General features: G+C 45.8%; 1 protein-coding gene and 1 long non-coding RNA gene across 2 annotated transcripts in view; one reads left to right on the forward strand and one right to left on the reverse strand.

Annotated features, from left to right (window-relative positions):
* LOC128142830 (ankyrin repeat domain-containing protein 26-like) overlaps positions 1–11,750 on the reverse strand; it is a 60,972-nt gene extending 49,222 nt beyond the window's left edge. Inside the window, exons 1-7 of the mRNA XM_052789425.1 lie at positions 11,316–11,750; positions 8,415–8,529; positions 7,997–8,170; positions 7,781–7,887; positions 7,120–7,257; positions 6,213–6,361; positions 2,498–2,548 (exon numbers count right to left, since the gene is read on the reverse strand). Coding sequence (XP_052645385.1) covers positions 2,498–2,548; positions 6,213–6,361; positions 7,120–7,257; positions 7,781–7,887; positions 7,997–8,170; positions 8,415–8,529; positions 11,316–11,518 — 937 coding nt within the window. The 5' untranslated portion in view covers positions 11,519–11,750. The remainder of the gene's footprint in view (positions 1–2,497; positions 2,549–6,212; positions 6,362–7,119; positions 7,258–7,780; positions 7,888–7,996; positions 8,171–8,414; positions 8,530–11,315) is intronic.
* Positions 11,751–12,118: 368 nt separating this feature from the next.
* On the forward strand, positions 12,119–12,805 carry LOC128142831 (uncharacterized). Its single transcript, XR_008235523.1, has 2 exons — positions 12,119–12,298; positions 12,572–12,805. It is a non-coding gene; the product is annotated as an uncharacterized LOC128142831 (long non-coding RNA).
* Positions 12,806–14,777: the final 1,972 nt, after the last annotated feature.

The following is a 14,777-nucleotide window of genomic DNA, read 5'->3' on the forward strand; positions in this document are numbered from 1 at the left end:
AACAGTTAAACTGGTGGTGGCTTAGCAAGACAGTAAGTAAATGAACCTCCTAAGTACTCATATTACACACGAGTACACATCACATGCAGAGATTTTACTGTTTTCTGTAACATTATGCATATAACATTATGCTGTATACTACACTATCTGCTGCTCTACCTAATTACAGATTATTCTGAAAAGGTAAAGAAAATCAAAAAGCATAATCAAGATCTAAAGCTTTTCCCCAGGTAGAATAATCACCAGCAGTTCTCTATACTGCACCAAAAAGGGTATTCAACAGACAAAAGGGGCATAATCAGGGCATTCTATACTACACTCCAAGTATTCATCAGTGTTATGAAGGCAACTTGCACACAGGATCATAGGATAAATCAGGTCAGAAGGGACATCGGGAAGTCTCTTAGCCAACTGCCTCCTCAAAGCAGGCTCAGCTATGAGGTCAGATAAGGTTGCTTAGGGCTTTATCCAGTTCGGTCTTGAACACCTCCAAGGAGGGAGACTATACAACCTCTTTGTTCTACTGTCCTTATCATGGTAAAGCTCCTCACACCCAATTAGAAACTCTCTTGTTTCCATTTATGCCTCTTGTACCTCCGCCTCCTGTCAGGCAGCCCTGGGAAGCACCCGGCTTTGTCTTCTCAGATGTACTGGAAGCTGCTGCTAGGTCCTCTTCCAAGTCGCCTCTTCTCTAGGCAGAACAAGCCCTGTTTCCTCAGCCTCTCCTCAAAGGGCAACTACTCCTGCCTCTGACGAGTCTGATGGCCCTCCACTGAACTTGCTCACTGTTGAAACACCAATCTCTCTTGCACTGAGGGCTCAAAATTATAGCCAGGGAGCTGGACACAATCCAGTGAGTGCCAAGTAGGAGCGGACAATCACTTTCCTCAATCTTTTGGCTATGCTGCTTTTAATACAGCCAAGGACACCGTTGACCTTCTCAGTTGCCAGGGCACCCTGCTGGCTCCTGCTCAGCTCATTCTCTGCCAAGACCCTCTGGGCCTTCTCAGCAAAGCAGCTCTCCAGCCAGGCAGTCCCAGCATGTTTTGTAGCAAGTGGCTGCTCCTCTCCATGTGCAGGACTTGGCATTTGCCCTTGCTGAATTTCCTAAGACAGGCCTGACAGTCCACTTACCCAGCTTTTCAAGGCCCCTCTGAATGGCAGCATTGCCCTGAAGCATATCTACTGATTCCCCCAATTTGGGGCCACTTGCAAACTCGATGAGAGCGCACTCTAGCACATCACCGATGTACTAAAGAAATCTGAACTCTAGGAATCCAGCCTGAAGAGTGCTAAAACCTCTCAACTATCAACAACCACGATGAAATAAAAGGGGTCTTCAATTCCCAGTACAGGAGGGAAAAAACAAACAATATAATCTCCACACAGTAGCTATTTCAGTGTTCCTCAAGTTCTTGATAACTAATTCTTGTTAACTATCATAACAAAATGAAGTTGCTTATGAACGGGAGGCTGGTAACCTTCCACAAACTCACATGATCACAACCAAACCAAGGTCTTAAAAGGAAAAGAAAACAAAGGCATACCATGCCTGAAGACATCTCCTCTACTACCAGTCAACCACAAATGAGCGTGGAAATTTTGTCCTAAAGACAGGGTTTATGTGGGAACTTTGATGAGGACATCTCCTGACCTGAACAGGGCTTTCAGACAATGAAATACAGCGTACGTGTTCAGTGTAGACATGTCATGTAGACAAAACCTAGAGGCTGAAACTTCCAGTGGGAGGACAAGCTAAAACAGTCAAAATACCAACACAGTCTCTGATTTTTAATGTTTCCTCTTACAAACACATAATATTTAAAAATAATAATTAGTTCCACATACCACAGTTTTCTGTTAACTCACTTAGTACCAGCAGTCTAAGCTACCTACTAACCTCCCAAATGGAATAAAAATCTGTCTCTCAGAATTGAGTGGACAGGGTGGAGCAATCCATTATAAACTCTTGACAGGTGACTTCAGTTATATTTTCAATTAGTATAGTTATAATTAGTCAAACCAGCTGAGTAAGTTATCTGAACTTTTGCTTTCAATGCATAGTAACTTTAAGCAATGATCAAAACCAGATCACATTGTCCTTTAGAAGGCAAGAGAGAAAGTTCATGAGCTGGCTTTCAGATGGACCTTGATGCCCTACCATAGAAATGAGATCTAGAAAAGCAGTCTCTGAGGATTGCTTGCTTCCACTTCAGTTGAAGTCCATTTCCATTTTGGAGTAACAGAAGAGCATATTTAAAAAAAAAAAAATTATTTACTATCACTAATGACACAAAGCAAACACTCAATTCAATAATAAAGGACCCATGCAAAACATGCAAACAAATAAAAAGCACCTAAAGCCTGCTCTCAAATCTAATTTATAAAACCAAATCCATCAAAATAGGGACCTCCAGGATAATAAACATCATAGAAGTATTAATATTTGTATATTGTACAACATGTTTCATATTTGAAATGCTACTGTATAGAATACCTTTCCTTGATTTTCCTGTTCTTGATGTCTGGTTAGGAGATTGTTGCATTCCTATATCCATTTACGAAAAGGCATGGAAAGGACAGATGAAACAATGACATCAGAATAAATCTGAATCCCCAGAAATTTGCAAAACATAAGCAGTACATCAACAAAGCTATAGCAACGGGAAAATGTACTGTGACTATCAGCCTACTCTATGGTTATAAGTGCTAGAAACAAAACCAATCACGATCTACAGAACTCTCCTGTCAAGGGACAGTGTCAGTGTAACTTAATTTACTTGCTCCACGTAAAATACCCATATTCCAATATTTTGCAAGACTGAAACAGATTATCAGAAATTTACTCTACTGCCAACTTTAGATTTCCCTCAACTTGACTGGTCCTTGTCTAACAGACTGCAAATGCAATTCCTTCATATTTGTAGAGCACTTCATACATACAGCACACTTAAAATCCCTCCCTCTAAGCATCCCCAAAATCCTTAGGTGCCAACAACTAAACTTTGGAGATACACTATCCAGAAATTTTGAAGGAAATCTTGGTTCTCAGTACTCACACCACCATGCAACTTTGAGCCATTACGTTATTTACACTCACTCATCTCAAGTTACAGTTTTAGCATGTTTGTTATCCCTCACTAAAAAAGCAACCCAGAAACCTGTTGCCTTAAAGCAGCTCACCTTAATAGTTGTGTCAGTTGGTGCCTAATGCAAACGGAGGCCCCTCCTACCTCAGTTTGAAGATAGGAGAATTCTGCTTACACTGATTTGACCATGCTGAACTGTTCGGATACAGAAGTTATGCCACCAGCCAGAATGCAGACACGACAAGCACTCAGAATGAATACCCTGTTCCCCCAGGGCTATAAGGCAGGCCACAACTGGACCAAAACGGGCACGTTGACTGGTATGAGCGTCGTGCATGTGTGTTTGTGTGTGTATGCACATCTGTGTGCTATGGAAGAGAAGTTTTAGAATATAAATCACTATCCACCTGCTCTACCCATCCTACTTAATAAAGTTTTATATTTTAAGTCAACGAATGGTGTGGTTCTGTTATTGCAGCTACCCGACACCAAATTTCTTCGTGACAAGGCCATAACATTTGTCTCGGAGTGGAAGGAAGGGAGTCCTGCTTATACTGATTTTACTGCAAATTCGTGGAATGGATGTGGCAAAAGGACTCCTATCAAAAACATACACCTAAAGGGTTAAGAAAGGACCTCAAGATGGTTTCTCATCCCTTGTCCGTTTCTCAGTTTTCTTAAAAGGTGATACAGGACAACTTCTCCTGACCTCAGGAGATATAAAGCACACCAAAGCACTCAATTCTTTTCAAGAGCTCTACGATAAAAAAAACCAACAGCTTCGGTAGGGACTCAGGGAAACACTGAAGGAACAATACACTAATATGCAGTGCAGCAGTTAAAAAAAGCTGCCACTGCAGACATACTAGAAATCTGAATCCTTGCCTTTAGAACAATTGCATAATTATTATTATTTTTTGCCAAAGAAATTCCAACTTCAAATCTAAAAAGTCTGTCATTCAGTATGCTAGGGCTGGAAGCCATTCATTTGGAGGTTTTTGCAAACCTGCCCATGATTAATGAAGAGATTCAGGTTCTGACAAAAAGTAAACATTCAAATAAGCATGAGCCAACTCCTTAAATATGCTGACTTGCTCGTTAGAGGAGAATACTTTGAAGAATGTTCAACAAGTGCAAAAGCAGCAAAAGGAATAAGGACAACATTGAAGACCCCAGAAAAATAGTACAGAACAGCAAAAGAAAAGAATTCTGAAGTGGGTGTTTCTCTGGTTGCTCAAGATCATCCCAGCTTCTCCTCTAACAGAGGCTTCAAAGCCTGTTACTGCAGCATATCAAAGCGACTCTCGTGATGCAGGACCTGTGCTTTGTGGGTGCAAGCCAGAGACTGCAGAGTTAATGCCAGTAAATGCTCCCTATCTGCTACTAATCTCTCTCGCTTAACACACTGGGGTCATCTTTTAAGAGACTGAGCACAAGGAGAAAAAGGCTCATACTACTCAGAAGAAACACAAGCCCTACTAGAAATAGACTGAGAACAGAGCATACTCTTTCTCCTCCAAAGTCCTTAACCCACGTAATATTCTCTTCACACTTACTATGCCTCTGCAAATGTAGAGAAGAAATAAAGATTTCCCATTATATTGGGGACTTATATTAGTAGTACTATAATTTTCAAGGGATGGGGCAAATTATTTGGTTCAAGAACCCATACTTCACTGAGAGTATGTCAGTTTTGGAATCACACAACAGTATTATTTTGCAAGCCGCATATTTTAAAATAACCAAGGCCTGTCAGCCATTACAATGTGGTACCACAGCAATTATCTACACGCACAGGAGGCCGTAACGGAGAGCGCTGTTTGGGTGAAAGCAACATTATGCTGATTAAACTACCTGTACCAAGCCCTCTCCAAACAAACAAAAAAAGAAAAAAAAAAAAATCTTCCTTCAATCTATCAAGAACTTTACAAATCTCCGACTAGACCAAAGCAACTGTTCCCACGTCAAAGGAACAAAGATTGGCTCTAAATTAAATTCCTATGTCTGGGAAAAGTCAATGAGGAAAAATATCCCATGTTTTGCTCCTATTTCTTGACATATTTAAAAAAGGAGTAATGAACTGTGTTTGAACACTGTCTACTGCCCATTTGCCACATAGTTCTGATAAAACACCCTCAAAAAACCAGAAAGAATAAAACTCCCCACCGTAGGGCCTGAGATGTAAAGTACAAGACAAACAATTTCATTTAGATTAAAATATTAATTTTCCAAGATTCCTCTAGGGCTCTGTGAGCGCAGAAGCATAGACTGGATTTAAAAAAAAAAAAGAAAAAAATCACTGAAGGAGTTAGTTTTTTGATCACAAGGCAATTGTTTTTCTGGATCACAAGGTAATACGGATTTTTTTTAAAGCTTATTTCATAAAAGTACTGAAAGTGGAAGAAAAGCATTATTTTTATTGTAAATCAAACTATGTCCAAGACGACACAGTATACACAGACACTGCATTGTTGCTGCTAACAAAGTTACTTTTCCAAGACAATTTTTCCTCAATATGTCTCTACAGCACCTACACGGAAACAATGGTAACTGATGCTGAGAAATAAGATTACTCACTAAAAGGAGCTTAGTGCAGGTGAAACTATTAATATTAAAACAAAGACGCACAAAATCAGTGGAAATCAACAAGACGTATCTTCCTGCTAACTCATCTGTTGCTACCCAACTACAGAAATATGAACAACTACTCAGAATGAACCTACTGCTTTTGCAATTGGATTTTCACAATCTGAATGGCCATCTATAGCTAAAAAGTACACACCTGAAAAACAAAAACACTCTCACCTAGCTCCTCCCCTATCCCCCTTCTCTCTCTCTCTCTCTCTAGGAAAACCTATATAGATGGGCAATCGGACAGGCAGAAGGCAACAACCCTATAAGGGGACATGTAGCGTTACACAAATAACGACTGCCTTCACAGCCTGACAAGAAGCACCTCCAGCTAGCAACAAATAAGCGCATTCACAAACTTCTTGTGCTACTCCATCTGATGCCTCCACTAAAGTCAATGGTGAACACAGTAAGTGCTAACAATACAAGCCACCTAAAAAAAAAGGCCATAATGATTTTCCTTATGAGCTCCTCCATGGTTAAGGATCCTACCTCCTCTGTCCACAGCAGGTGCACCCAACGCAAAGCCAGCAGCTCCTACCCGGTGAGGAGTGCTAGGTACCATGATGCCTTGTGCACCACCTGCAGAAGCTTCTCCTGTGTTTTCCCAGTCTGCATATTCTGCCAGTTGTTTACTGAGACTATATAGAGAAAGAGAGGAAATATATTTGGTAAAAATAACCACATACTTGCACATACCATTTCAGAGAACAGTTAACAGCCACTTATTACCCATCCTACACATACTCATAGCCATATGAATTCGTATACTCATATGCATTTGCTAAGGGTAGTACACACAGAACTTATTCCATGACTATCACATACCTCAATATTCACTACAGTCGTGTTCACTCTAGAGATGCATATTCATACCTACAAAGTTAACAACTCCTGCTTGGCACATTTTTTTCAGCCTAGCTTTTAAGCACACAGAACCATGTTAGAGAAGGAACACCCACAGGTACAAAGCGATGCATAAGAGGAGTAAAACCGCTTAAGATTTTAAGAAAAGGGGTATCAGTTAGACCTCCTCCGAAACAAAAGGCTGGTAGTTCCTGGTCACTGTAGTGGAAGTCAGTAAGGACAATGGTGCTGGTCTGGGGAGAGGGGTTACATGCATTTCAGTTTGCCAAGTTCCACCTCTGGATAACTGCAGGGTACAGGCACTTTAAAGAGTTTACAAAACTTGAAATCTAACAGAGAATTCTGGGTAGAAATTTTCCTCAACTTCCAAATTAACACTAGACGCAGCAATGATACATATCAGGAGATGTCACTGAGCACAGCTTCAAGACAGGTCTCAACACACCATTAAACCTTGGTGCTGTTACCAAAAATGTTCAAAAGCCGCACTGATAACTGACAACCTATTCTAACGATAAAGTTAAAAATTTACCTAGAATATCCATGAATAACAGCATAATCCTCAGCTGTCCATCCGTTAGTGTCCTTATGGGAAACATCAGCACCATACTGAAGAAGAACTTTTATCAAATTAAGCTCCCCACCAGAAGCAGCAGTCATAAGTGGGGTTCTGAAACATCCAAAACACGATACAAAACAGATCATTTTACACAGACACTGTAATTATTTTTATTCCTATTTGCTCTCAAAAACGGTGTTTTCCCCATTACTTTAAAATGAACAACCAAAAAAGCAATTTTCATTAAGTATTAAGAGCAACAGTAAAACGGGAGAGGGATTCAAAACAATTAAGCGTTCAATCTTCAAGCTAAGCTTCCACATTGACAACACTTAACATGCAAACTACGTTGCTACGCAGGAGATGGTTTTTCAAATTGAGGCAATGCTGCTGACCTAATGGCACGTCTCCTGCCAGAAGGGCCATCCCAGACAATGCCTTCTTGCAATCCTCAATGGAGAAAGCATCAGCTGAGGTATGACAGCAGCCAATGCAGACTTGCTTTCACAAGTCACACTGAAATAGCTCCTTCTGTGTGGCTCCCTGCTTTTTTTCAGCCCTCATTCCCATGCCTCTCATCAATCCACCCTAAGGAATACTAGAGATCCATGTGGAGTTTTGACAAACCCCTCACCTTTCACATTGATCTCGAGCATGCACGTCAGCTCCTTTTTTGAGGAGAAACTCTACTATCTCTTCACGATGTTCAGAGACAGCAAGAATAAGCGGGGTACATCCCTCCTGAAAGGACAGATAAATGAAGTTAAAAAAATCAAAGTCACAAAACCCTTCAAGAGAAATAGTAATGCAACTTTTTGGAAGAACTTGCTTAACAAATATAAAAATTTACCTTATTCTGGGCATCAATATTGGCATTATGCTCAAGTAACAGCCCTGCTACAGATATATTAGGAGATATGACAGCAAGGTGAAGAGCAGTGTTGCCGTCAGCATCTGCCAGATTTGGGTCAGCACCATGCTGTAGCAGAACAGCCACACATTTTTCTTGCTGGCACTGTACTGCCTGGGAACAACACACAAAAAAAGGAAAAACTTCCAGCATTTACATTTCACTGCGTTACAATTCCCCAAGCTTCCCAATGCTGGAAAATAAGAGCACCTTTGAAGATTAGCTAACATATGCCTCTTCCACGCCTATCACGATATGCATGTTTCTACACAGGTCTACGTAAAGAATCCTGCAAGATACATCATTTAGTGCCTAATCAATAAGCCCCACTTACAAGAACATAACATATTCCACATACCTTCATCAGTGGCGATCTGTTATCATTGTCAAAAAGATTTAGCTTACACTTGTTTTCTACTAGATATGTAACGACATCCACGTGGCCGTTTGCAGAAGCAAGATGCAGAGGTGTCCTAAAAATTAAATCAGCACAGACAGACAACCAAATAAATCATTTCAGGCTGTGATAAATGGATATGACCACAAGTTTCACTTTCCAAAAAGCAAGCTTCAGAAAAGATTTCTCATTCCATTACTAGTAACAGCAGTTGCACATCAAATGCCTGAGGCTGGCTAGCAAAAACCCTCCACAGCGTCTGCTTAGTAAGGTGACATTTCCTTCACTGTAGAACTGAATCTGCACAAAGAGATGCCTATGCCCAGGCATTGGTCACTGCCTCCAACAGGACTACACACGTGGCACAGCAACAGAGACCGAAGCTTGGGAATCTGAGGACTATGGCAAGTAAACCTCTAGTTCTTCGATGATCATTCATGTGCCAGAAGTATATCAGAGATGTAGGAGGTGGGTTTTATAGCAAGAATATTAGCGTTTCCCTGCACTTTGAGAATTTCTGCTTTTTCTCTAGCTTGCTTACTACTGCAGCAAAAACAAGAACACGCACCAACATGCCTCTGGTAACACACAGCAAACTAGGCAGCAGAACACTGCAATCCTGACTACAGGAAAGTAACATTTGACCTTCCTGACGCATGTAACTATCACAGCCATAAAAAGCTTACCACAGAGTAAGTCCTCTCCAAGGAGGGAATACTGTGTTTCCACAATACATGACCAGCATAAGAAAATGAAACTTTTTTCTTCAAGTTAAAGCCTTCCCAGAAAGAAAACAGATCCTTCAAACCACACAACATCTTAGGTCTGATGTCAATTAACCAGCCTACTTGTCCCCAAAGACACAATCACTCAGAAAGTCCTTGCACGTGTTTCCCCCTAAAGCACAGGCACAAAGCAGCACAAGCTTCACTCTGTGCAGAAGGCAAAACGCCTGCTGCTCTGCAGGACACCTGTCCCAACAGAGCAGGAGACAAGCTAGAAAACAGCCAGGACCCTCCTCCCTTGAAGGTGATGCAACAAAAATCCTGCGGTTCCTCAAGAACCGAGGGGAACGCCAGCACTAGTTTTGAACCACATCACTGTGGGTAGGTCCTCCTCTGTATTTGGGAAAGCTCAACTAACCTTGCAATTGTTTTGGTACCTTGCTGAGAGACAGGAGCACAACAGCTCCCTGGCTAGGTGGGAACAGAAAGGGAGAGGTACAGAAATGCAGTGGCACGTGATACAGAAACACAGCAATTTGTAATGCACATACTGCTTGTTACCCGGCAGCTGATGAGCCTCCTCCACGGCAACAAGGATGAGGACAAGAAAAACACACAAAACTTCAAAGAACTTGTAATGTCTTGCTACAGACAGGGAACTGACTGAAGCATCAACAGAAGGTCCCTCAAGAGCAGCTACCACCACTTTTTGAGAAATTCCCTTATAAGCATGCGGGACCCTTCATCTCTGAAGAAATGACCGACTGAGATTACCTGAAAGCTAAGCAGGACTGGTTATGAAGGAGTCCACGATCATCTAATAGCTGCTATGCTACTACCAAGCACTAGGAAACACGACAAACCTGAAGAAGTCACTATCAGCTTTGCAAAGAAGAAAAGCCTTCAGAAAACCTGTGGACTCGTTGCTGCCCTCCTCAGCCAAGCCTCTCAGTCTGCCAACAGGAAAGGAGATGGCTCTGCTTAGAGCAAGGCCTGCCAAGCTCCACAGAAGACCCACTTCAGGGAACAGGCTGGCAGAGAACATCGGAGTGTTCACAGCTGCCTGTCCCTGCAAGAGGCCTCTAGTAACACCAAAGCTGTTCTGCCACCCAGCCTTCGGGATCCTGCCCAGACTCTGTTCCTCCCGCTGCTGCTGCAATCCTATGCTGATCACCCATGGGGCAGAAGAGAACTGCTGATGCCTGAGCAGCGGCAAAACCACCCCACTGCGAGACCACAGGGAAACAGCAGGTTGGCAGCACTCGCTTCCAATGGCGCTGGAGCCGACAACCCAGCAGCTACAAGCCAAGCAATGAAAAGCTCTAGAGTTCACTCTGACAGGCAGCTGACATGGTAAATCTCTCGTAGCGATTAGCTTTGACCCAGGATTCATGATTAGCTGGCATCGTACCTACAGTGCTCCCAACCCTGTGCTGAGCTTTGCCCATCTCTTTCAGCAAGGCTGAAGGCTTTGCTAGACCACCTCCGAAAAGCTGCCTGCTCCTAAATGATGCGGTTCCAAGGAAGTCCTATGGGCTACAGGACCCGCTTTTTGGAAGGAGCCTGTAGGGGTGCTACTTGCCACGCCCTTGGCGCAGGATTTTGCTTTTGGAGATGCTGAGGAGCAGAACTGAGATATTCACGCGAACAATGGCATTTTAGCCGTTACTTCCCACATCGCCTATTCTTCGCTTCTATTTCCAATGACGTCAACTCTTCCACTCCTTGGAGGACACAACGAAGCTTCGACTTCAACGCGCGGCTGGAGAAGGGAGCTGCGAGGCTCCTTCTGCAACCCACCTTTGCCGGGCTGCTGCCAGCTCCCTTCCACTCCTGCCTGCGCCCCCCCGGCAAGGAAACAGGACTCCGGCGACGAGGGCACCGAGGAGGCCGGGGCAAAGAGGGTAAGGCGGCACTCGGATGCCAGGCCGAATTCAAGGGGTTCTGGCAGCACAAGCCCGATTCCCACACCCGGCCGAGGGCTGGGCTCGGCTGCGGAGCCAGCCCTCCCGCTCCTCGCAGCGACGCGGCCGTTCGCCCCCAGCGCCGCTGGGCTGCCGGGGGCCGCAGCGGCACCGCCGGGGAGGGGACCCCCCACCCCGCCTCAGCGCCCGCCCGGCGCTGCTCCCGCCCTTACCGCTCCGCCTTGTCCCGCCCGTCGACGCCGTATTTCTTCAGCCCCTGCCGCACCTGGGCCAGGTCGCCGCTGGCAGCCGCACGGTGCAGCTTGCCCAGGTCCTTCTGCCGGAGCTCGTAGGCACCGGCGGGGCAGGGCAGGGAGGCGCTGCCGGACGGCGGCTGCCCTTTCTTCTTCCTCGCGAACCCGAAGATCCTCTTCATCCCGCGGCAGGGACGCGGCCGCGGGCACGGTCCCGCCTCAGGGGAGCGACGGCGGGAGGCGCCCGGCGGGCTGCGTCGGGCCCCGGGCAGGGACGGGGGATCGGAGCCCCCGGCAGCGGCCTCGGGCCGGGCCGGCTGCTGCGGAGCGAACCGCGGGCGGGCCGGGAGCCGGAGGGCAGGGGCTCGCTCCCCCGCCGCCGGCGGCGGCGGCGGCAGCAGCAGCAGCAGCAGCAGCAGCAGTAGTAGCGGCGGCAACCGCCGAGGCCAGCGGCTCCCTCAGGGCGGCGAGCCCCGCGCACGCGCGGCCGGCCGGCGACGGGCGGGCAACGGCCCGCTCCGCCCGCCGCGCGGAAAGGACGGGCGTGTCCGCGCATGCGCGGCCTCGGGAGGGCGGGGAGTGCTGGCGAGGCGCGTCAGTGCCCAGGGGGGTGCCGGCATATGAGTCTTTAAGGTTAGTTGCCGGCATGTGTGTCTCGAGGGTCGGGTGCCGGCTTATGTGTCTTTAAAGTCAGTTGCCGGCGTGTGTGTCTCGAGGATCGGGTGCCGGCTTATGTGTCTTTAAAGTCAGTTGCCGGCACGTGTGTCTCGAGGGTCGGGTGCCGGCTTATGTGTCTTTAAAGTCAGTTGCCGGCATGTGTGTCTCGAAGGTCAGTTCCCGGTCTGCCCGTGCGAGTGCTTATCAGGGGCGCCGAACGGTGAGCGACGTCGCTTTCTCCCCCTCAGGCGCCGGGCTGCGACGACGGGCGCGGGGAAGGAGGCGCCTGGATGCGGCGCGGCCGAGTGAGAGGCCCGGCGGGTGGCGGGGGGCCGGGGGGGGGCCGGGCCGTGCACCCCACAGAGCCCTGGGGGATCGCCGCCGTGGAGCCGTGGGGGTGTCGCTGTCCGTGGCGGCAGCAATGCCCCGCTGTGAGCGCAGGGGGCGGCTCGGCCTGGTTTGCTTTAAAAGCAAATTGTGCAAACTGGGGAAGCGCATTTAGTGCAGAACCAGAAAATCCCCTGAAGGAGTTGCGGGCATCGCGCGTTTTTTAATCGGGTATATTTGTTGTCTTCCAGACACCTCAGAAGAAAGGCAGGATTCTGTTTACAAGATGGCAACGTAGAGTAAACACAATCCATCTCTACGCTCTTTCCAGGAGGAGGTGTTTCTTCTCGAGTCCTTTTTCACGTGGAGACATGCTCAGCCACAAAAACTTTTGGCTTTTTTACAGGTCACTCCCCAGCCAAGACCGGGAGACCCTACGGTCCCTGTCAAATGTTTCAGACTGGTCTCAATAAAACCCCTTGTTATTAGAGAGTCAGCTTTACTTGGTAGGGCCTTTGCTGGCTGGTTGGGCTGAAATTCAGTTTCACACTTTGAAGATAAGAGGGTGCTGATGGGGCCTGTGGATATAGTCATGTGGGTACAACAGGAACCGTTCATTCATTACTAGCCAAAAAAAGATGCAAAATGAATAGCTAGAATCTATCGCTCAACCAATGTCCTGGTTTCGGCTGGGATAGAGTTAATTCTCTTCCTAGTAGCTGGTATAGTGTTATGTTTTGGCTTTAGTATGAGAAGAATGTTGGTAACACACTGATGTTTTCAGTTGTTGCTCAGTGGTGTTGAGACTAAGTCAAGGATTTTTCAGCCTCTCATGCCCAGCCAGCAAGAAGGCTGGAGGGGCACAAGAAGCTGGGAGGGGACACAGCCAGGGCAGCTGACCCAAACTGGCCGAAGAGGTGTTGCATACCATGTGACATCATGCCCAGTATATAAACTGGGGGGAGTTGGCTGGAGGGGGTGCAGATTGCTGCTTGGGAACTAACTGGGCATTGGTTGGGGAGTGGTGAGCAACTGCATTGTGCATCACTTGCTTTGTATATTCCAATCCTTTTATTGTTGTCATTTTATTATTGTTGTTGTTACTATTTCCTTCCTTTCTGTTCTATTAAACTGTTCTTATCTCAACCCACTAGTTTTACTTTTTTTTCCCTGATTCTTTCCCCCATCCCACTGGGTGGGGGGTAAGTGAGCAAGCGGCTGCAGGGTGCTTAGTTGCCAGCTGGGGGTAAACCACAACAACCAATTACCAGCTGTTTGTATTAATTTTTGCCAGCTTTTTGATCTTTGTTCATACTATTTCTTTAATCTTTTTGGCTCATGGGTGATGCTGAAGAGACCCAAATTTTTGTTTCAGTTTTAGTCCATTCCTATTTTTATTTTTGTTTAATAGTTCCTTTTTGTTTGTTTGTTTGGGTTTTTTTTTAAGATGTTGGTATTTCCTATTATGTTGCTTTGTCCTTTCCATGTGTTCTATGCAGCTTATCTGTAGCTTTCTCAGTATCATCTAGTAACTGTTGTTTCTATTCCTGTCTGCATGAACTGTTCCATTCCTGTTCTGATGCCCTGCACAAGACCTGTGTACCACAGGCAGATTGCCAAATAGGGCTTAAGTGCGGCTTAAGTATTGCATAAGCCTTGATATTTGAGTTAGTCTGCTGAAGATACACCTTTCCTTTGACACGATTCACTCTAGCTGGATAATTTAGCTCACAATCTTTGTACCGCTGAGGTACAAAATGGCACTCGCACATTCCCTTTTTCCAGTCTGTATTTTCCCCCTATTACATCACCCTGTGTATTTTGTTTACCAAGAAGGAAAAACTTCAGTGAAGACTTGTTGGGCTGATAACCGTGTGCTGCTAATCATCCGGTTTAGTACATCTGGTTTGCAACTGCTGTATTTTCTAGGAGGGGTGGTACAACTCAGAAAAGCAGCCTGGGAAGATTGCATTTCTCTGCATTGCTTGCTCTGAGGCTTTGAAGAGAACTGGATGGTTACACACATCCTGCAGGCAGTATGAAGACTACCATACAGGTTCAATATAAAGTGTATCAGTGATTGCAGTGATGTTACCGAAATTATTTGAGCTACAGTGCTTTGTTGGGTCAGAGCTATGGTTGGGTATGGTTGGGTTTGGTTCATCCACACAGTTGATCTAACACATCTGTTATTCTGAGTCTACCAGAAGCTCACCCGCTACCTTCTGCCCAGACCACAAGGAGGACTGCTCTAAAATACAGGAAGAGTCTGGGAACTGATTATTAGCAAGACCTCAACTCTAGTCCGCAATCTTAACAGAAGTGTGCTTCAAGCCTCCCCAGAGGAAAAGGACACAGACGCATGCTGGCCATTTGCCTGGCCTCCAGGACAGGATGAAGATGCAGCTGTGAACAAAGCTGAAGTGAGCAGAAGAGAGATCTGGGGAGTTATATGGG

This window comes from Harpia harpyja, chromosome 6 (assembly GCF_026419915.1).
Source record: "Harpia harpyja isolate bHarHar1 chromosome 6, bHarHar1 primary haplotype, whole genome shotgun sequence".
Lineage (NCBI taxonomy): Eukaryota > Metazoa > Chordata > Aves > Accipitriformes > Accipitridae > Harpia > Harpia harpyja.